Source organism: Vicia villosa, linkage group LG1 (genome assembly GCF_029867415.1).
Source record: "Vicia villosa cultivar HV-30 ecotype Madison, WI linkage group LG1, Vvil1.0, whole genome shotgun sequence".
Lineage (NCBI taxonomy): Eukaryota > Viridiplantae > Streptophyta > Magnoliopsida > Fabales > Fabaceae > Vicia > Vicia villosa.
This window is the reverse complement of record NC_081180.1, coordinates 78,198,387-78,219,531: the sequence shown is the minus strand read 5'-3', so window position 1 is coordinate 78,219,531 and position 21,145 is coordinate 78,198,387. Positions and strand designations below refer to the sequence as shown.

General features: G+C 36.8%; 1 protein-coding gene across 1 annotated transcript; it reads left to right on the top strand.

The window, feature by feature from the left end:
• The first annotated feature begins 9,479 nt into the window (after nt 1-9,479).
• LOC131646752 (uncharacterized) lies at nt 9,480-11,120 on the top strand. Its single transcript, XM_058916718.1, has 3 exons — nt 9,480-9,638; nt 9,819-10,144; nt 10,292-11,120. The coding sequence occupies exons 1-3, from the start codon at nt 9,480-9,482 to the stop codon at nt 11,118-11,120; spliced, it is 1,314 nt and encodes a 437-aa protein (XP_058772701.1).
• Nucleotides 11,121-21,145: the final 10,025 nt, after the last annotated feature.

Below are 21,145 nucleotides of genomic sequence, written 5' to 3'. Positions count from 1 at the left end.
CTGGGATGTTAGTGACCCTATGGAACCATCTTGAGCCATTGATTTAATGATTTACCATTGAGTTAATCAAACCCTAGTTCAGAACTTCTGTGTGGGAGACTGTGTTTTGGAGCTTTGTCTTTTGATTTGGTTTTGTGTATGAAAAATAGCATGGGCAAATTTTGGGGTATGACAGCTGCCCCTGTTCAATTATCTTAAACCTGAAGATGTAGAGTGGTTTGCGCGCCAGTCGGTATCTGAAGGTGGAAGATGATTGAACATAAGAATACCAAGAAATTTGCCCTATTTGAAGTAGGGACTTTTGTCGGAGATGGGCTTGTGGATGCCATCTGGTAGTTGAATTTTGAGAAGATGTTGTTTGCGCGTTGACCGTGTCATTACCGTTCGTGGTAGATGAATTAGATCCTTGGGAATTGATCGTGTCAGTATCGTTCGTGATACTTGAATTAGATCTTGGAAAGATGATCGTGTCTTCATCGTTCGTGATGATAGAATTAGATCTGAGGAGATAATCGTGTCTTCATCGTTCGTGATGATAGAATTAGATTCTCTTGTCGTGTCAGCACCGTTCGTAGTGACTGAATTAGACTGGGAAGGCCAGTGATCGTGTCCACACCATTCGTGATGATAGACTTAGACCTCTGAAATTTGATCGTGTCAGTACCGTTCGTAGTATCTGAATTAGATCTTCTGTCGTGTCAGTACCGTTCGTAGTAGCTGAATTAGACTGAGAAGGTCAGTGACCGTGTCTACACCGTTCGTGATGATAGAATTAGATCTCTGAGAGTTGACCGTGTCAGTACCGTTCGTAGTAACCGAATTAGATCTTTTGTCGTGTCAGTACTGTTCGTAGTAGCTGAATTAGACTTTGAAAGTGATCGTGTCATTACCGTTCGTGGTAAATGAATTAGATCTTCGAGCATTGATCGTGTCAGTACCATTCGTAGTAGCTGAATTAGATCTTGGAAAGTTGGAGATTTCGTTCATTTGTCGGTACCTGTATTCTGAAAAAGGTAAGGTTAATCTTTATGCAATGTCATGATGCATGGGTTATGTAATGAATCCCTCAAAATAAATGAGAGCTTTTGCATGTTATGTATGAGTTCATTATGAGGTAATGTATGCAGTGTATGAACATGTTTATGACATATGATATGTGAATATGATTTATGCTGTCTTTGATTAAGAAAGTAGATCTTTATGTCCTTGTAATTGTACTGTCTGATCTTGTCTTGAAGATGCTCAGCTGGGAATTTATGATTTCTGCTTGGGGATGATCAGTGACTTGATGTTCCCTGATTGGTGATAAAGATATTGATAAATCATGTTGGAGGAGAGCGACAGTGTTGAAGATGTAAACTCTGTTGGGCAGCCATGTCTCTATCGGGAGCGTTTGAAGATATCTTCTTAATGATTACTCTGTGGGGATATGATCTTGTGAACCCGGCTTTGTGGGGAGACATGGGTGAAAGTTGCCCCCAGTATTATAGTAACTACTACTTGATTTAGGACACGTCACTTAAAATGTCAAACTGGACTTGTATAGATTTGCCCCCAGTTAGCAGGAACTTTGGAAAGATTCGCCTTGCGAGGCCTTTTATAAGATGTGCACTTTAGGAGACATGCCCCTAGTAATCATATGCCCAATATGATGTCCTATGTTGGTTGAGAAGTAGCTTCAGATTTTCTTGGATGCGTGCCCCTGATTATTTTGGCATCCTTGAGAGGTTCTCGGAATCTTGACTTGATTGCCCCAGATTGTTTGGACAAATAGTTTGAAACCCACTTGAGGTGTATGCCTTTGATTGTTTGGCTTTTGAGAGATTCTTATAATCTTGACTGGATTGCCCCAGATTGGTTGAGCAAAGCATGCCATGCCCCTTGTATACGTAGGATACATTGCTTCTCGGCGTAATCTTGTCTGTCGGGATAACTTTCAGTCATTAGTTGTACCCTGTGCAAGTTCTTTCTGATGCTAACATTTGAAATTATGTAGCAGAATATGTTTAATAATGAATTCATGAGATGCAATGCATACGTTTGTCTTGAGTTTTTGCAAAACGTTAAAACAGGAGATGTAAAGGCGTGATATTTGTAAAAACATGATATTTGTAACAATGTGATGTTTGTAAAAACGTGATATCAACTCGGCATTTGTGGTAAACCTTAAGGAGTCAGGATACCTTTGTCGTGACAGTATGCTTTCGAACTAACCATGCTTCAGTTAGGACTTTTAAGGGTTGTAACGTGGCTTGGTTCACGGTTTAAGAAACAAAGGATAAAGGCTCAAAATTTGATTGTACCCACCCCTCTTCGTGATGATCTTCAGTCCTAAGCTCAGTTAATCCAACTTATGCTTTCAGGTTCCAAGAGACTTTTGGATTTGCACCTTTGATAATGATGATGGTTCACAAGCAAAGAGAACTTTTGAGATGGCAGTCACCTCTTCCTTTTGGTAGTCACAACATTGTGTTGTTCAGGAATTTATTGGCTTTTTCATTTTTTTGATATCCCTAACTTTTGCCTGAACTGTTTATTTTGAGCTTACAGTCAGCGGGATGCCTTGATTTTTTTTTGCCTAAGTCATCTTTTGATTTTGACTTAGCAGGCTTTTCTTTGTATATATGTTTTTTCATTTTTTTTTGAAAGATATTGACTGCCTTACTTAATGATTGATGAACCATCATTATCTTTTGATTGACATCTCCAACACTTCTTTGATGTGTGCGGATGAACGCTTGTGATTGAAACCTTTGTTGAAGGGAATTGAATATTTCTCTTGAAATAGAATGCACAGCCAAATTAACTAAGAACTACCCTGCCCCAGGTTATGATCAAGGGTTTTGATTAGTACAAGAAAGACACTTCTACTTCTTAGGCTCAAAGGGGTTGACGAGGGATTAACATCCTTATATCTCCACTGTTTAGGAATTGAAACAATGCCTGTACATCGTCAGCATAGTCTGTTCAAAAGCATATTGTATGAGGTTGCGGTATCGTTTTCGTCATCCTCCCTCAAAAGGCTTACAGCTTTAGCAGGAGTTGAGTATCGTGAAACATATGCAAAGTAGAGATGCAATTAAAATGAGTGATAGCGAAATAATTTTTTCAAGACAAATATATGCAATGCACTGATGATGATTACTAAAACAGATAATGTCTATCATGAGTCAAATGTTTAAACAAACAAAAAGGAGACTTGCAAACGAAAGTATATCTAATGATCCAAAAGTTTGTCCGTCTAGACGTCAATTAGTCTTGCCATGAGTAGGCATAGGAGCGGGGATCACCACAGGGGTTTCAGGAGGGTTGGATTTGATTTCTCTGTCATTGATCAGATCTTGAATCTTATTCTTTAATGTCCAGCAATTGTTTGTGTAATGTCCAAGAATGTTGGAATGGTACGCGCACCTCGCATTGGGATTATAGTCAGGAATGTAGGTGTTAGAATTCGTTGGCTCGATTGCCCTGAACGTCTGGATCACATGAGTGAATTGATTGTTGTGACTCAGTTGTCGTGATTCCATTATCGTGACTCAGTTGTCGTGATTCCATTATCGTGACTTAGTTGTCGTGACTTTGTTGTCGTGACTCAGTTGTCGTGATTCCATTATCGTGACTCAGTTGTCGTGATTCCATTATCATGACTCAGTTGTCGTGATTCCATTATCGTGACTCAGTTGTCGTGATTCCATTATCGTGACTCAGTTGTCGTGACTTCGTTGTCGTGATTCCATTATCGTGACTCAGTTGTCGTGATTCCATTATCGTGACTCAGTTGTCGTGACTTTGTTGTCATGACTCAGTTGTCGTGACTTCATTGTCGTGGTCTTTTCTGGTCTGAGTGTCATGATTAGATCTTTAATCGCATGCTTCAACGGTCTACCATCCTTTACACCATAACCAGGATTATTCGAATAATAAGCGCATCTCGCATTGTAATTATACCCCAAGAATAGGAGTGTCTTCAATTCTTCTTGCCCCTTAGGTGAGTTCAGAATCAAAGTCTGGGATCGGATATTCCGAGCCTGGAGGTGTTTGACTGATTGCTCGAAATCCATTTATGATGAAGTAAACAACAAGGGAGGATGAGATACTTGTTGTGAGAAACCTGTTATGCGATGTTATAAATGCAAATGCAATAATTTTCAAGGATCTTTAGGCATTTAGTTAGTAACATTAGAAAATGATTTGGTCGCGCCTTTGTCTGAAGAAATCTGAACCTTGTCTTGGAACGTCTTTCTTTGAGAATCAAGCTCACCAATCGAGTGGGTCATCGCCTCTGATTCGGGATACTTCTGAATTTGAAGACACATGGCTAGAGGAAAATAAATCCTCTTGCCCCTTGGCAGGTGCTAAGCCTTTGGGTTGGAAGGTATGTGGCTAGAGGAAGATAAATCCTCTTGCCCCTTGATAGGTACGGTGTCTCTGAACTGGAAGGCATACGACAAGAGTAAAATAAATCCTCTTGCCTCCTGATTAGGTACTCAGTCTTTGATTTGCAAGACAAATGGCCAGAGGAAAATAAATCCTCTTGCCCCTAGATAAGAATTCTGTCCTTGATAAGAGCACCTGAAATTGTGCGCCCTAAATCCCTAAGATCCTTGAAAGGGTTAGTTAATGTGCAATGTTATGATGTCATGCAGATGCAATGCCTTAAGTAAAGCATAGGGTAATAAGGACGAAATGTCCTACAAGCAAATCCTGCAAGGAAATAGAAAGGTAAACCATGAGGTAATAAGGACGAAATGTCCTACAAGCAAATCCTACAAGGAAATGAAGGTTAGTAGTAAACACAATAAGTCACACAAGTCATGCAAGTCACACAAGTCACACAATTTTTGGCTTAAGGCTTGCATGGAGTCTGATCAGGTGTCCTTCCCAAGGGTGTTTCTATGGATAAGGAGATTTCAGCAACGGGTTCTACAAGTTATCCAGAATTGTCAGCCCTTCTAAAGCACCCTCGGACATGATGCATTCGCACCATGCAATGATACTTTGAGAAAGAACCTATCTGAATTGTAGCATCGGGTAGCGACTAGTTCTTAACATTTGTCAAGAGTAGTCCCCCCACTACGTTCCTAAAGGCCAGGATGGGTTAAGGGTAACTAAAGGTCCTTGAGCTCCGGCGCACCCAAAGACACATACATAGACCTCCCTCATTTGAGAAAGGTGTGCATATGCTATGGAGTCCTAACTCAAGTGTGAACTTCATATTGACTCATCTCCCACATATGTGAAAGAGGTCGCCATGACTATGCCACTCCTAATCTTAAGTGTTCTTGAATCCGGGAATAGGATTCGTCCTTCATTTAATTCCCAAAATGCCCCTGAAAAATAAAACAAACAAAGCAAACAATAGAAAACAATTAAGTGAATCCTAAACTTTTAAGGTAACCCCTCTTTTATCGAAAAATCCCCAGCAGAGTCGCCAGTTCTGTAATACGGTGAACTGACTTTTTATCGATCGAAATGTCGCGGTTAAGCATGAGTCGCCACCGACTTTTATTTTATCCAAACAAATTCAGAAAGGCTAAAAGAAACAGAAAAAACCTTTTAAAGAAATCTAAGTTCGGGGGGTAATTTATGCAAAGGGAAGGTGTAAGGCACCCTTTGCATCCATGGTTTTCCATGGGCTCTTAATTGCTTTGCTTGCTCGTTTTTAGAAAATGTAGATGAAAGAGGAAAAAATGGACTTTAGCTCGTAAAATGAGCGTAGCCAGTTTTTGAAGAATTTTGAGAAAGAATATAGAAAATAGAGCATGGCAAGGCAATTAAGGGCAATTACCTTAAACTCAGATGATAGGTCTCTTTTTAGCCTTTCAGAATAAAAGGGTCTATCCTTGCCATAAGAGGGCAAGAAGCCTTTCGTTTGGAGGTAGAAGGGTCGTCGAAGCATCCTTTGCCATGAGACTGTCCCATGCCATAGAAGGGCAGGTAGTCTAAGGCAAGGATCAGAATAAGCCATTTCCGTTAGGCAGCCAGAAGATACCTCAGCCTTTTTCCGTAGGCAACATCCGAGGGTCGAGGTCATTTGCGTATCGAAGGCAGCATCATTTAGGGTCATATGACCTTTAGTATTCGAGGCAGCATGGCTGAGGTATCCTCGAATTCGAGGGACGAGGCTTATTCTGCAAAGCACAAAGGCAACAGGCAGGCAACAGGCAACAGGCAGCAAGGCAACAGAGAGCAAGGCAACAGAGAGGTTACCCCAAAAGGGTGCGTGTGTGCAACATTCACGTGGTTATATTCAGATAATATTTATCTTGTAATTAGTGATTCTAAATTCAATTCATGGTTCCCACTCCCTATGTTACTAACCACGCAATAATATAAAGCAATAAAGGGGAAGGGGACAATGAAACCAGCGGATCCCCAATGGGGTTTGACACAAGTAATAATAATAAAAGGCAAAAAATAGGGTTTAGGGTTACCAACAACGTAGCTTTGGCAATTGACAAACCCTTTGCCTGACAGGGTTGAGGGCAAGGATTTGCCAGAAGCGTTGACTCTGACCATTGAGAACTGAAAGAAGAAACAACGAGGCGTGAGCGTATAAGCAGTTCATAGATATTTAAATTTAATCCTAATTTGTTAAGAAAACAAAATGAAATAGAAATGATTATTTAAACTAAATACGAAATAATACTTAGCTTTCGAATTTGATCTGATATGGTTAGAGTCGGAGGTTGCCTCGGAGGTAAACCCTGAAACAAGGGCAAAGGCAAAATAATAGAAAGTGAATGCATGCACTGTTCAGAAATATAAGGGCAAACCCTAAATATCAAAAAGGCAAATAAAATGGACTTTAAATTAAAAGGGTGTACTTAACTTTGGCTTTTGAATCAGGCGCGTAGTCGGAAGGCGTTTGAAAAGATAATCCTGAAAAAGGCACAAAAGAAGAAGATTTTTCAGTGTATGGACTGATCATCATAAACCCTAATCCCCTAATCCGGGTACAAGTTAGTCATGGTTAATAGAATAAATAAAATCGAATTAATTAATTAAATCGATGAAAATAAAATTTCAATTAAATTTTCTAACCTATTGGGTATTTTAATCAAAAAGTCTCTATAATTAATTAAGTAATTAAATAACCAAAATAATTTAATCATTCAATTAAAAAACTAAAATCAAATTATAAAAATAAATAATAGTTTTTATTACTTATAAAAATAATGAAATTTGGGAGAATATTTAAATTTAAATAAACAAATAAAATTATGATGAAAACTAAGTTATACAATAAAAATTAAAAAAAAATTGGCACTTAGCGTTATTGATCTGGTGTGGCTCGCGCTGAAAAAGACCATGGCAAGGAAGCATCTGCTGGGCATTAGATCTGGGCTTGTGGAGATCCTATGGTAGAGACGTGATGATGCGTCATGAAGCTGCGTCCACGAGAAGCACTGGATTCTTGTAACACAAGAATTAAACAAAAATAGTCCCCCAAGGATCGAACCGGTGACGTGAGGGACTATGGCATCAAGCACGCGCGCTACCGCTGGGTCATTGAATCTTCGCTGTCATAGTAACTAACACCAAGTAATATATGGAAAAAACTGATGACTCAAAATTAATAAAAAAAAACTCGCGCGCTGCATCGTCTTCCTTGCTGGTATTATGAAGAAAAAGGCAACGGTTTTGGCCACGGTTGTCACTCGTGGCCATAGCTTTTCGTTCCTAAACCTGCAAATAAACACGAATCGAAGCAGAACAATAATCCAGATCAATTCAGAAGGGCCTCACAGTCCCAAATAACCTGTTAATTGGACCTAAAATTGGCTCTAACTTAAAATCCCCTTTTTGAAACACAAGAACCCTAACAATGGCAATTCGTCATGTCTGCATCAAAACTTCAATTGAATGATTCAAATACGTTCTATGCATTCATACAAACATGTACATATCATCAAAACTCATTTATGATGCATAATATTAAGAATTCGATTCTTGGAAAGAAAACGCAAACCGTGGGGTTTTTATGCAGCGTTCTTGATGCTTTTGCGCTCGAAAACGATCTGAAATCACTCAATGGTAGTCCAGGAACGTTCTTGGATTGATCAAATGCCTCGAATTGGCTTGTGGTCCAAAATCAAGTTTGAGATTTTTCTTGAATCTTTGCACTCGGGTTTGAAGCTTTTGGCTGCAAAAACCTGAACCCTTACACTCTGAATGCGTTTTGCACTTATAGGAGATGGATTAGGGTTGATCATACTGAATAAAATCCAATCAAATCTTGATAATTGTTGTTTGGAAAATTTGATTTAAATCTTTCTATTATGGGCCAATTTCAATCTTTCTCAGCTCCATTCTTTATCACTGATTTTGCATTTGTTTATTTACCATTTATGAGATTATATTTGATTGGAAATAAAAACAAATATAATCTCCTTTTAATTTTATTGTTTTATATACTTAATTTTATTGATAAAATCATAAAAATAAATAATAAAACAAATAAAAATAAAAGGTAACTTGTTTTGGGGCGTGCATGGACTCAAAGTGAAGATTGGATTAGTAGAACATAAGCCCTTTTGGAAGATTTTAGATTTTGGGACTTTTCTCTTCACATTTCCCTCACAAAATAACCCAACTTTGACAAGGTGTATCTCCCTCAATTCTTGAGGTATGGAAGTGTTCTTGGACTTTTTGGAAACCTTAGAGAGTCCTATAACCAATGTCTTTGGTCTCATATCAAAAACATTTTTCATTCTCATTTTATGAGCTTTAAGAAAAAGTGTCTTTTTGTTGACCTTTGAAAAGGACCTGTAATGTATGAGGCCATAATTCTTAAACCATTGACCTGTGAGCTTTGATTCTTGGACCATTGGATAGAGGAATGAATTCTCTTCAAAATGAGCTTTGGTGGGAATTTTTCTGATGAAGTATGAATATTTGGTGAATTTTCAAAGTTTGGTTGACTTTTTCAGTTCATGCCTAAAAATAGTAACTCTTGACTTTTGACTTCTCTGATCTTTCCTTGCATGATCATGATCAACCCTTGATCAAATGATGATTTTAGGGTTATGAGGATGTTGTTTGACCAAATACTTTGAGTTTTGACTACATATTGACTTGAAATGACTGTTTTGCCCTTGAGAGTCGACTGTTGACCTAATCAGGATTTGAAGGACTAAATTTGCTCTGTTTGACTTGAAACTTTATATGGAGATACTCTGGGATGTTAGTGACCCTATGGAACCATCTTGAGCCATTGATTTAATGATTTTCCATTGAGTTAATCAAACCCTAGTTCAGAACTTCTGTGTGGGAGACTGTGTTTTGGAGCTTTGTCTTTTGATTTGGTTTTGTGTATGAAAAATAGCATGGGCAAATTTTGGGGTATGACAAACAGATACGTGATCAAATGCAAGAATCCACATTGCCCATTCAAATGTAGAGCTTCAATTCGCAAGAAGAACTCCAAGTGGACGATAGGTAAGTTGAGTGGACCACATGTCTGCACAACCACTTCAATGTCGCAAGACCATAGACAACTTACATCAGATATTGTCTCTCACTGCATCAGGGATCTGGTTAACACCAACCCATCAATAAAGGTAAAGCTCATAATCTCTCATATTACAGGAAAGTATGGTTATAATATATCGTACAGGAAAGCGTGGATTGCAAAGGTAAAGGCCATATAATCCCTGTATGGAAACTGGGAGACATCTTACAATGACCTTCCACAATGGTTATTGGTAATGAAAACATATCTGCCTGGAATGATAATAGACTTGGAAACGTTACCTGCATTTTCAAACGAAGGAAGCCAGTTGGGTGATAAGATGATATTCCATCGTCTATTTTAGGCTTTTCAACCATGCATCCATGGTTTTGCTTATTGCAAGCCAATTGTTCAAGTCGGCGGAACATGGTTGTATGGAAGGTACAGAGGGACCTTGTTGATGGATGTGGCGCAGGATGGGAATGGTAACATTTTTCCAATTGCTTTCGCTATTGTCGAGGGTGAAACCAAGGATGCTTGGAGTTTTTTCCTTCGCAATCTAAGAAACCACGTGACACCCCAACCCAATCTATGCCTAATATCAGACATACATCCATCGATTAAAAGTTCCTATGATGATCCTGCAAATGGATGGCAAAATCCTCCATCTTCACATGTCTACTGCATTAGGCATATCGCGCAAAACTTTATGCGTGCGATTAGAGACAAGGAACTACGTAAAAAACTCGTCAACATGGGTAATAGTCTAATTTTATTAATAGTACATTTTTCAATTGATCTTTTTCGTTTTCTTGACATGTTTATTATTTGTAACAGGATATGCATTGACGGAGTCAACGTACAATACTATAGAACCGAAATTCGTCAGACATATAAAGATGCTTTGGAGTGGATTGAAAATATCCCCAGGGAGAAGTGGGCAAGGGCCTTTGATAAAGGGCAACAATGGGGACACATGACGACTATCCTTGCAGAAGCAATGAACTCTGTGCTAAAGGCAACCAAAAACCTTCCAGTAGCTTCTTTGGTATCAGCCATATATTTTCGGATGGGAGCATTATTTGGTCAACGTGGACATGAATGGACAAAGAGGTTGACATCAGGCCAAACTTTTTCAGACAAGTGTATCAAGGGGATGGCTGAAGAAGTCAACAAAGCAAGCAGTCATAATGTTTATCAGTTTGACCGGGAGAGATTCTATTTTATGGTGGCCGAAAGAATAAACCGCAACGATGGTCGATCAACTAGTACTTACGGTGTTGATCTACGAAAAAGAACCTGTGATTGCGGAAAATTTCAAGCGTTTCATTTGCCTTGCTCACATGTGATTGCAGCATGTGAAAGTATAAGCCAAGACTACACCATTCACATACCCGACATGTTCAAGATTCAGCATGTTTTTAAAGTCTACCAACAAAGCTTCCAGATCCTCCCACATCAAGACAATTGGCCGCAATATAGAGGAGCTACTCTTTGTCATGACGAAACTATGCGTAGGAAAAAAAGAGGTCGCCCAAATAGTACTCGGATTAGAACCGAAATGGACGACGTGGAAAAGGAAAAGAGAATGTGTGGGATATGCCGTGAAGTAGGCCATATCCGAAGTAAATGTCCAAATGTAGCAGGCCCGTCTAATAGGTCTTAATGTTTACTTCAACTAGCTTTATGAATGTAATATAATGTCTTTTTAATTGAGTTTGCAACCATCAATGACTAAAACAACATTTCACATTAAACATAACTAAAACAACATTTCACATTACTAAAACAACATTCAATGACAACGAAATAAAGACAGCCACAAATAAAACAACCACACAGGAAACAATTAAAACGACCTCACAGGAAACAAATAAAACATATTCTAAGAGATTACAACCATCAACACAATATCATGTGGTCCTAGCATCATCATAAGGACACCGACGTCATTTTTCACGGCTCTCCAAGAACGAGTTACTACTACATTTGAGCCTTTCTCCGTGACCTGCCTTTCAATTTTCCTTATCTTTTCACCCTCGAGAATGTTTCCGTCTAACCAGCCGATCAAGTGCCTCTGTAGATGCTCGAAAGTTTGCATGTTCCAGAGTTTGATCTTCAACGGAGGCTTTGTTGCTGCAAAAAATAATGTTGCATCTCTCTTCATAGGTGGAAACGTTGGAAGGGGTTCAGAAGACATCTCCAATAGTAACCCTAAGCCTTCAATTGTAACTGGTGTGAGTGCAAATGAGCAATACAATCTTATTTATAGGCAAAAAAAATAATAAAATATATGCGCTCAGCCATCTATTGGCCGAACCTACACATGCTCGTCCAACCATGCCTTACTCGTATTTTTAATTATTACAATTAATGTTTTTTTTTAATTTTTAATATATTTTAATCATTATATATAACAAAAAAACAATTATTATAATTTAAAAATCATTTAAAAAATTTAAAAAAAAAAAAAAAAGAAGTCCGGTTAAGGGTTGGCCAACCCTTGGCCGAACCCCAACTAGGGGAGAAAATTTCCACTTTTTCGTCCAACCCCTGGCCGAATGTGAGGAAGAAATGTGACATTCTGGTATTTTTTTTTCAATTCATGGTATTGTGGTATTATCTTTTTATTATAGTGGCAGGTTGGTAAAAAAATCCGAAAAATTATGTGTGAGGTCTTCTAAATTTGATCATTTTTTATGTGAGGTCCTTCACGTTTTTTCCTTCTCTATTGGTCCTTTATGTTGCATTACGTTTGCACTTTTAGCCTTTTTAATAAATCCAGCGAAGAAAAGGGCACATGATATATTAACATTATGATAACTCACATAGACAAGTTAAATTCACCTATTTTTAATTCCCTCTTCATGTATTCTTTAAATCTAAATTTCCAGGTCCAAAAACCTTATAATCATAGTACCTATTTTTTTGAAACGATATCTTGACACAAACCCAATATACTGAGTAATTCATATTTAGTGTAGGCGTGATGAATGGACACATGGATTTTGTTTATCTCTCTAGTTGTGGAATAAAAGTTGTGGTTCACATAGTCACAAAATATAACATAAAGGACAACAGTTCAATCAATGAGAGCATAAATTAAAGGCCAACGGTGCAGAAGTATAACATAAATGCCCAATTTAAGAGGGAAAAAATTTACCAAACCAAAATAAAAGAGAAACTTACATAACCGCATACAGGGTGGCCTTGAGTACGGGCTCGTGGGGCGGGAGTCCAGGGCCCCATAATTTTAAGGACACCAAAATTTTATTATATATATATATATATATATATATATATATATATATATATATATATATATATATATATATATATAGAGAGAGAGAGAGAGAGAGAGAGAGAGAGAATTTCTATTACAAAAATACTTGCTAAAGAGAATCTGGATTTGTAAATGCTAAGATTAGTGCTGAAAAGATTGAGAATGAAATAGAGATTGAATGTGTGTTTATTCAAAAACGTCAACTTAGTATAAAACAACACTATGATGAAAGTTTATCTCAACCCACACAACTGAATCTTGAGTCTTCTAAAGAGTCTTTTCGAAATCATTATTTCTTATGTATTGTAGATTTAACAATTAGCTAATTTGATAGAAGATTTGAGCAGTATAACACATATGAAAATATTTTTGGATTCTTGTTTAGTATTGAAAGACTTAGATCATTATTTAGGAACTTGAAATCATGTTGTAAAATCTTGAAACTTGTTTAAAATATGACGATTCTCTTGATCTTGATGGTAAAATTTTGTTTGAAGAATTGAAAGTTATTAGAGAAGTTTTAACAGTTGAATCAAAATCAAGCTATATGATATTGAGTTCTTCAAAGAATTTTAATTGTTTTACTAATGCATGCATAGATTATAGAGTAATATTGACTATTTCTATCAGTGTTGCATCTGTTGAAAGAAGTTTTTCTAAATTAAAATTATTAAAATCTTATTTGAGATCTACTATGTCACAAGATAGATTAAATAGTCTTGCATTGATTTCAATTGAAAGTAATTTTTTGAAGAACCTTGATTATGAACAAATTATTAACAATTTTGCAACAAAAAAATGCTAAGAGGATGATATTTAAATAATGTTAAAGGTTTGGTCAATTTATTTATAAGAAAAAAGACCGGATCAAGAAGAAGAATATTAAATCTCTTTATAGTGGTTCATGTTTTGATGTAGTATAAACATTGATTCAAACATTTATATTTCTATTCTTTTTGCACAGTGTCAAATGAAAATGTGTTTTTTATCCAATTATTTCTATCTTTATATATTTATTGTTAAAAAGTTATGGGGGCACCACTTTTTTCATTCGCCCAAGACACTTAAATTCAAAGGACCGACCCTGACTGCAGACATAGTTTTTTCAATTTTTTTTATTTTCACTTAAACACCTTTAAATTTAGTTCTATTAAGAAGCTCATTATATAATTTGGACTCATCCCACTCAGTCTCAGAACCATCAGCATCAACCACGACTCTCACGCCAGATAGTTGAGCTTGAGCATCCGGGCCCCGGGCCCCCTGGGAACGAGAAGTAGAGCCGGTCGAAACCTTCTTCTTCTCCTTCACCTCCTTCACTCCGCGAGAGCACGAAGTAGAGCCGGTCGAAACCTTCTTCTTCTCCTCCACCTCCTTTTTTCCCTTAGCGCCACCCATTCCTGCGTAAAAATGAAGAAAGAAAGGTCCATGAGACCTCCTTTTATAAAAGAAGAAAGGGGACAAAAACGCTTGGGAAACGGACAAGTCATTAAAGAACAAAGGAGGTGAAGCAGAACGCATGCACACAAACTTCAAAGAAACAGGCACAATAAACAAAGGCGTTAAAAATAAAGTACTTGCAAATTAAAACGGACACTCCCTACCCTGTGTAGCTGACGCAGTCTGGGTCTCCCTACCCTGTCTGATGCGTGCTGGTTGGTTGCCTGACATGTTCCTGTAAACAATTGAAATCGATTAATATGCGAGACAAAATAAAAAACTAAAAAATTTGAACTTCTGATACAATTCGGAAGTTCATTTCCGAAAACTGGGATGGAGGTGTTTTCGGAAATGAACTTCCGAAACATCCCTGCGATGGGGTTTTCTGAAACTTCCATGGCAGACCCCAAAATCAAACATAAAACCAATTCAAAAAGCTTCTAAACAACCTAAATACTACTAACAACCAGTCCATATATCATTTATGCAATTGAAACCCTAAATAACATGCATTTGAATAATGAATCTAACAAATTTAAAACTTACAAATTGAGTGATTTGTGGGCTTTTGAATGTTGTATAGCAATGTGATTGGAGCCTTGATGCAGCCTTGGAAGTGTGTTTGCACAAATTTTCTCCTTTGCTTGTTTTTGATTTGAGTTAGGGTAAATGAATGGGGCAGGGGGAGTGTTTTAATAAATCTGCAGAACGCGCAGTATTTCGGAAGTTCACTTCCGAAATGCTGTTTTCGGAAATGAACTTCCGAAATAAGACAATTTTTTCAAAAAAAAAGGCGTTTTCGGAGATGCATCTCCGAAAACACCTTTTTCTTGCATTTCGGAAATACATTTCCGAAGTCAGGGGTAGTATGGAGTTTTCACCAGAGGTGGACTAGAAGGTAGGGAGGTTGGCAAAGAAATTCTCAAAATTAAACATGCAAATATATAAGTAGGAATCTACCCTCACTTGTAAAAACTATGAAAATAGGCGTGAGATCCAATCCATATGTGTGCAAGATGAATATTAAGAACCCCCTATATCGCTAAAACTAACTTATGATTCTAAATTACATGTTTGAATAAAATTAAATGGTTCAAATTGTAAAATATTGAATATTATTCATTTTATTTAGATGAATGAGTTAGTTGAGATAACTATGAGTTGCTGAGAGTATAATTCAAATTGATGAGATAATTATGAATTGTTGAGACAACTATAGAGTATAGAGTATTGAGAGTATAACTCATATTATTTAAATAATTATGGATAGAGATAATTGTTTATTAAGGAAAACTAAAGATTAGGGTTTTAGATAAACTAAAATCTAGCATTATATATATATATATATATATATATATATATATATAGAGCTTGTAACACAGTAATCCAATCAATTCATAAAGACAAAAATAAAAGGAACTATATTCACTCTATAGTCGTAGAGGTAGGTACCATTAGCTGAACTGCGTGAACAAAGCTTTTTTGTGTTTTTTCCTACTGTGATTTGTATATGTATTACTGTTCCAACAATTGGTATCAGATGATGCTTAATCCTAGAGGTACGAAATTCGAAGTGACTCAGTTCGACGGAACGGGCAATTTCGATTTATGGAAAAGGAGAGTTAAGGATTTGTTGACTAAGCAAGGTTTATAGAATACACTTTGTGATGAGAAACCGACAAACATCGTAAGCATTGATTGGAACAAGATGAAGGAGAAGGCCGTAAGTTTGGTAAGACTTTGTGTTTCTGATGACGTGACGAATCATATCCTAAACGTTATAACTCTGAAGGTTGTCTGTGATAAATTGGAAAATCAGTACATGTCTAAGACGCTCATGAACAAATTGTTCGCAAAGCAACGTCTCTATAGCCTGAAGATGCATGAAGGAGGCGATTTACAGGATTATGTCAACGCTTTCAACAACAACCTCGTTGGTTTGACACGACTTGGTGTGAAGGTTGACGATGAGGATAAAGCCATTATTTTGTTGTGCTCTTTATCAATCTCTTGTGATCACTTGGTGACCACTTTCACATATGGGAAGGAAATAATCACGTTGGATTCTATTTCTCCTACCCTTTTGTAATACGCACAACATTGCCAAAATGTGGAGGAAGGTGGAGAAAGTTCAGGTGAAGGATTGTTTGTGAAGGGAGATCAAGATCGTGGTAGAGGCAAGGGTAAGGCAGTGTGTTCTAGAAATGGATTCTGGGTATCAACACTTAAAATGGCATGCTATCTAATCAACATATCTCCACGGTCTTCATTAAATGACAAAGTTGCAAAGGAAGTATGGACATGTAACCCCATCGATATGACTAATTTAAGGATTTTTGGGTATCCAACATATGTGCATATTTCTTGTGAAGATCACTCTAAATCGGACCTTTCATTTAGAACACCAAACTCCAATTTCTCGATCTCTCGCGGATCCATTGTAGCATATGTTCACGAACAATAAACTCTTCTTTATTTATAAATTATGCACATACATCTAACTCGACAACAACCGGCCGAGCACCAGTTTATCATCATTATTCACTTCACTCGATTAAACATCAACGTTCACCTCATCCAGTTTAACATCACGCTTCACTTCAACCGGTTTAATATCCACACTCACAATAGTTTTGAGAAACATATTTGGGTGCACCATATCTATTGCCATCAATAACAGAAAAACGATGTTAAAATCAAATTAACAGGACAATCCAAATATGTAGATCCAGACCACACCAAACTTCGTCTGAAGATGCATATCTGAATTCAACATTCATTTTTCAGCTCAAAAACTAGATTAATGCAAGGAGTGAAAATGAAATGAATGAACTTTTCTATCTTGTTTTGATCCCTTTGAAGTGATTAAATATGTTTTGGTGTTGACACTTTGATTGAGAATGAAAGAATTTTTTTTAAGGGTTTTAAGAATGAAGTGTTGTTTGAGCATGAAGAAGATTATGTAAGGTAGTATGTTATTCAACTTTCCGCTTGATATTTCTGGATATGCATCTCCGGAAACATCATTGAATCGTTAATTAAATCAGCTCAATGAATAAAAACACCATAAACGAATACATGAGACATTTAAAAGAGGTATCTTTAGATACATCCAAATAACGTACGAAGATATATCTCTTAACTTATTTTGTTCAAAATAGAGTGAATATCAAACGAGCATTCCCCTTTTTGGGGTCATGTTTAGGGCTGTTTGACTCTAGTTGAGATAGATAGTTTACCAGAACCTTCCGCGTGAATGGTCTGTGCGTGTGAACATCTTGATGAGAGGATTCTTAATCTTTGAGGAATTGGGCTTTGAGAAGTCAAAGATAGCAACAAGTGGATAAGAATGTATGTCTAACATAATCATTAAGTTTCTACTTTCTCTAGTAACTTCTACGCATATAAAACAGTAAGAATAAGACTTAGTAATATTATTATCCATGGCGGCAAAATAAGTTCATGGCTCTGAATTCAGAACGTGTCCTTATATCAACCAAATCATCCTTTATCGTAGTGGTGAAAGCATGAGTCGATAAGAAAACGGTGTTTATCGAACACGTTAGCTAGAAAGCTAATAAAGTGGTAGTGCATTTAGTAAGTGGTGATCAAAATCAAGGGAAAAAACTGAGTTAGTTGGACAATTAAGATTGATTGTGCTATTTTTCACTATATGGTATTAGTTTCAAATAATAATATAGAACTTCAATTGTTATATAATTGCAAACATAGACATCTTTGAACGAACAGTGTAAATAACAATCATGTTCATTGTCTTGTCATTTGTGGTCTTTTTTTTCTTCTTTTCAATTAATAATTGATATTAGATATCTATTAATCTTAATACAAAATTTGAAGTGATAAGATTTGACGGAAAAAACAATCATATTTATTTTTACTATGGCAAATGATAGTCAAGAATTTGATGGCACGATAGAGTTTAGTGAAACCATTGTGTGAGAGGAAATTGACAAACTAACAGGGAGACAATATAGAGATGAAGGGGAAATGTCACATGATTGATATAGCCATGCTAACTTTCAACATGATGATAATCAATCAATACATCACTAACCAATTTGAAATTCAGTTAAAGTTGGTCGTTCGGAATTAGTTACTCACTTCGTCCCATAATGAGTGATGGAAGGAGTACATACCAAAAGTTTTAATATCACTACAACACGTTGGGGCTTTAAAAGCGCTTTTTATGGGCTTTTAAAGCGCTGTGAAAGCCAGCGCTGGCGTAGATAACAAAAGCGCTTCAGAAAGAGCTCTGGTAGGCCCCCCCTATAAGAGCGCTTTTCTGGAAAAAGCGCTCTGGTAGGCCCCCCTATAAGAGCGCTTTCCTGGAAAAAGCGCTCTGGTAGACCCCCCTTTAAGAGCGCTTTTCCAAAAGCGCTTTCGTATGTTGCGTTTTTTTTATTTATTTTTTATGTTTTTTTATTAATCTTTGGCAGCGCTTTTACTAAGAAGCGCTTTTGTAGGTGGACCTTTAAGAGCGCTTTTTAAAAACGATGTCGTTGCTAAATGAGGTATTTTAATGTGCAGCCTGTAATTTAATCCTCCCAGTCGACCTGTAATATTTTCGACCTGTAATATGTTTTTAACCTGTAATATTTTCGACCTGTAATATATTTTCGACGACATAATTTCAGCCATCAGTAAGACAATATATATACTAATATAATACCATTATAATATCCAAAATTATATATATACATCATTACAACATCAATAATATTATAGTTCAAATCGACACAAATCCTACATGAAAAATTGCTTAATATAATATTGACACAAATCCTCTTTGATTTCTTCCAACTTAAGTCTCGGGTACCCAGCAGCACGGAATTCGTCAAGGTACTACAAAACAAAAACATAATATGAATGATATATTTAGTTAAATGTAATAAATTATATGAAATTATCTTAAGTTATAAAATCATACCGTGAGCGGAATCTCTAATTGATTCGCCTGAAGGATTTCTTTCATAAACCTCAAAACAAAGTATCCGCAATCTGAACTGTTTCGCTGTTGCGGACACTACATAGAAAAACAAATAAGATTTTATAGTTGTCTTGTTTTATCAAGTAGCATAAATATTATAAGCAAAATTGTGAAAAATAATGTACCTCCACTTTGATCCAAGTAATGTTGTTTGATTTAGTCCGGGATACCTGTGCGTCCTGTTGACTTCGGAACACTTGTATTGATCTAATTAACAAATATATAAAAGCATATGTTTAGATCAATCCCACAAATAAGTAAATATATAAATATACACGAATATTTAGAACGATCCCACTTACAAATCAACGATTTCCTTCATAGCCGGATAATTGGTCGAGTCACCATTTACCGAATTCAGATAATACACGACTTCTCTTATAGGGTTGATAGCAAGCAACAACCAGTGTGCTCTATAAATTAAAACAATAGGTTATATGAAAATTTTGCTATACACAAAAGAAACAGAGATTAGATGAACAAAGAATGAGAAACTAACCCTACTTGTCGGGTATTATACGCCCAAAGATGCAGACTTTCTGAATTGCCGGTGGACATGAATCTATCGACTAAGAGCTGTCTAACTGATTCCGGTTCCGAAGCAATTGCCATTCCACTGCAATGGGCGAAAGACACGAAACGGAATCTGTTAGACAATGCAGTCCCGCGCAACACTCTGTCATACAACAACCTTAAATAAAAACATAATAAACATTAGATTATTTTCATTGAAATGTGTAAATAAATTATATTGTGGGACTAATTAAATAATATATCGGATGAGTGAATATTACCGGATGTATGAGTGCATATTACCGACGCCTAGTTGTTCATGCGTAAAAATCTCTTCCAAGTCATCAATTGCAATATGTGACTTGAATTCAATACCGAAGACACTTTCATCCATATTGAATTCACGTAAAGCACCATCCTTCAAATCGGACATATCAACCATTGTTGCGAGCATCATCCGGTATCGAGGCACAAAAGCACCGCCTTTTTTTGCCGCTTGCTTCGGAGGACCAGTGGGTGGTACGCTACGAACTTGCTGCGTCACTTGTTGTGACTCCCGAGCGGATGCCTAAAAATCATATAAGTTAGGTAAAATAAAAAATCATGCAGATTTAGATTCAGATTATATATTAACACTTTAAATGTACCTCTTTTAGTGATGCAACAGACTCCTCCTCCTGTAAAATCCCTTTACCCTTAATTGCGGGTTTTATAGGAGCAGTCTAAAATTAAAATGTAAAAAATAATTAATAAACGGTTTAGAATTGACATTCGAAAACTAAATGATTCATAATCGTTTTCAATATACCTCATCACTAATGGTAATGAGCTCCGAGGGCCATACAACAAATGATCCTATTGCATCTCGCAGCAATGTCGTCTCTGAGACCATGTCAGGTACCGGTAGCATCGCATCATGATCTAATACAACATCCACCGATACTTTCAGGTGTCCATCCGGGAGCGGTCTATGGTGAAGTAAATCTCCCAAAGTGTTGTGCATTTTTCCCTTGCCAACTAGTCGATAATTCGGTGACGATAAGTATAGTTGGCAAGATGAAATGCCCTAAACCAATAGTAAATATAAAGTCATTATCATTAATAAAATAGAACAATTTGTAAGGAAAAAAATTTATAATTACCTCGGGAAATTTCCTTTGACAGTTGATACTAGCCTTATCACTAGTTTCTTTCACCGATGAAGTGTTGCACTTTTCTCTCATATACATATCTTTATCTCTTTGCAATTCAGAGACTTGTGCTTGCAATTCCTGCAACTTTTGCAACACTTCTTCATTGGTAAGATTTGATCTTCTCCTAGGACTCTTGTAAAAAGAGGTTGGAGTCACACCATGACCCTTACCCCTCACCCGACCGGGATACTCAGGAGCATCTAGTGCTCTACTAAGTACGCTCCCCTCACCGGTGGATACCGATTGCGACAAGG

Excerpts from the sequence above, each read along its gene's own strand:
- LOC131646752 (XM_058916718.1), top strand. The coding sequence starts at position 9,480 with ATGTCGCAAGACCATAGACAACTTACATCAGATATTGTCTCTCACTGC. Across the intron at positions 9,639-9,818 it reads GGAAAGCGTGGATTGCAAAG|GCTTTTCAACCATGCATCCA; the intron begins GTAAAGGCCATA and ends CGTCTATTTTAG. Across the intron at positions 10,145-10,291 it reads TCACATGTCTACTGCATTAG|GATATGCATTGACGGAGTCA; the intron begins GCATATCGCGCA and ends TATTTGTAACAG.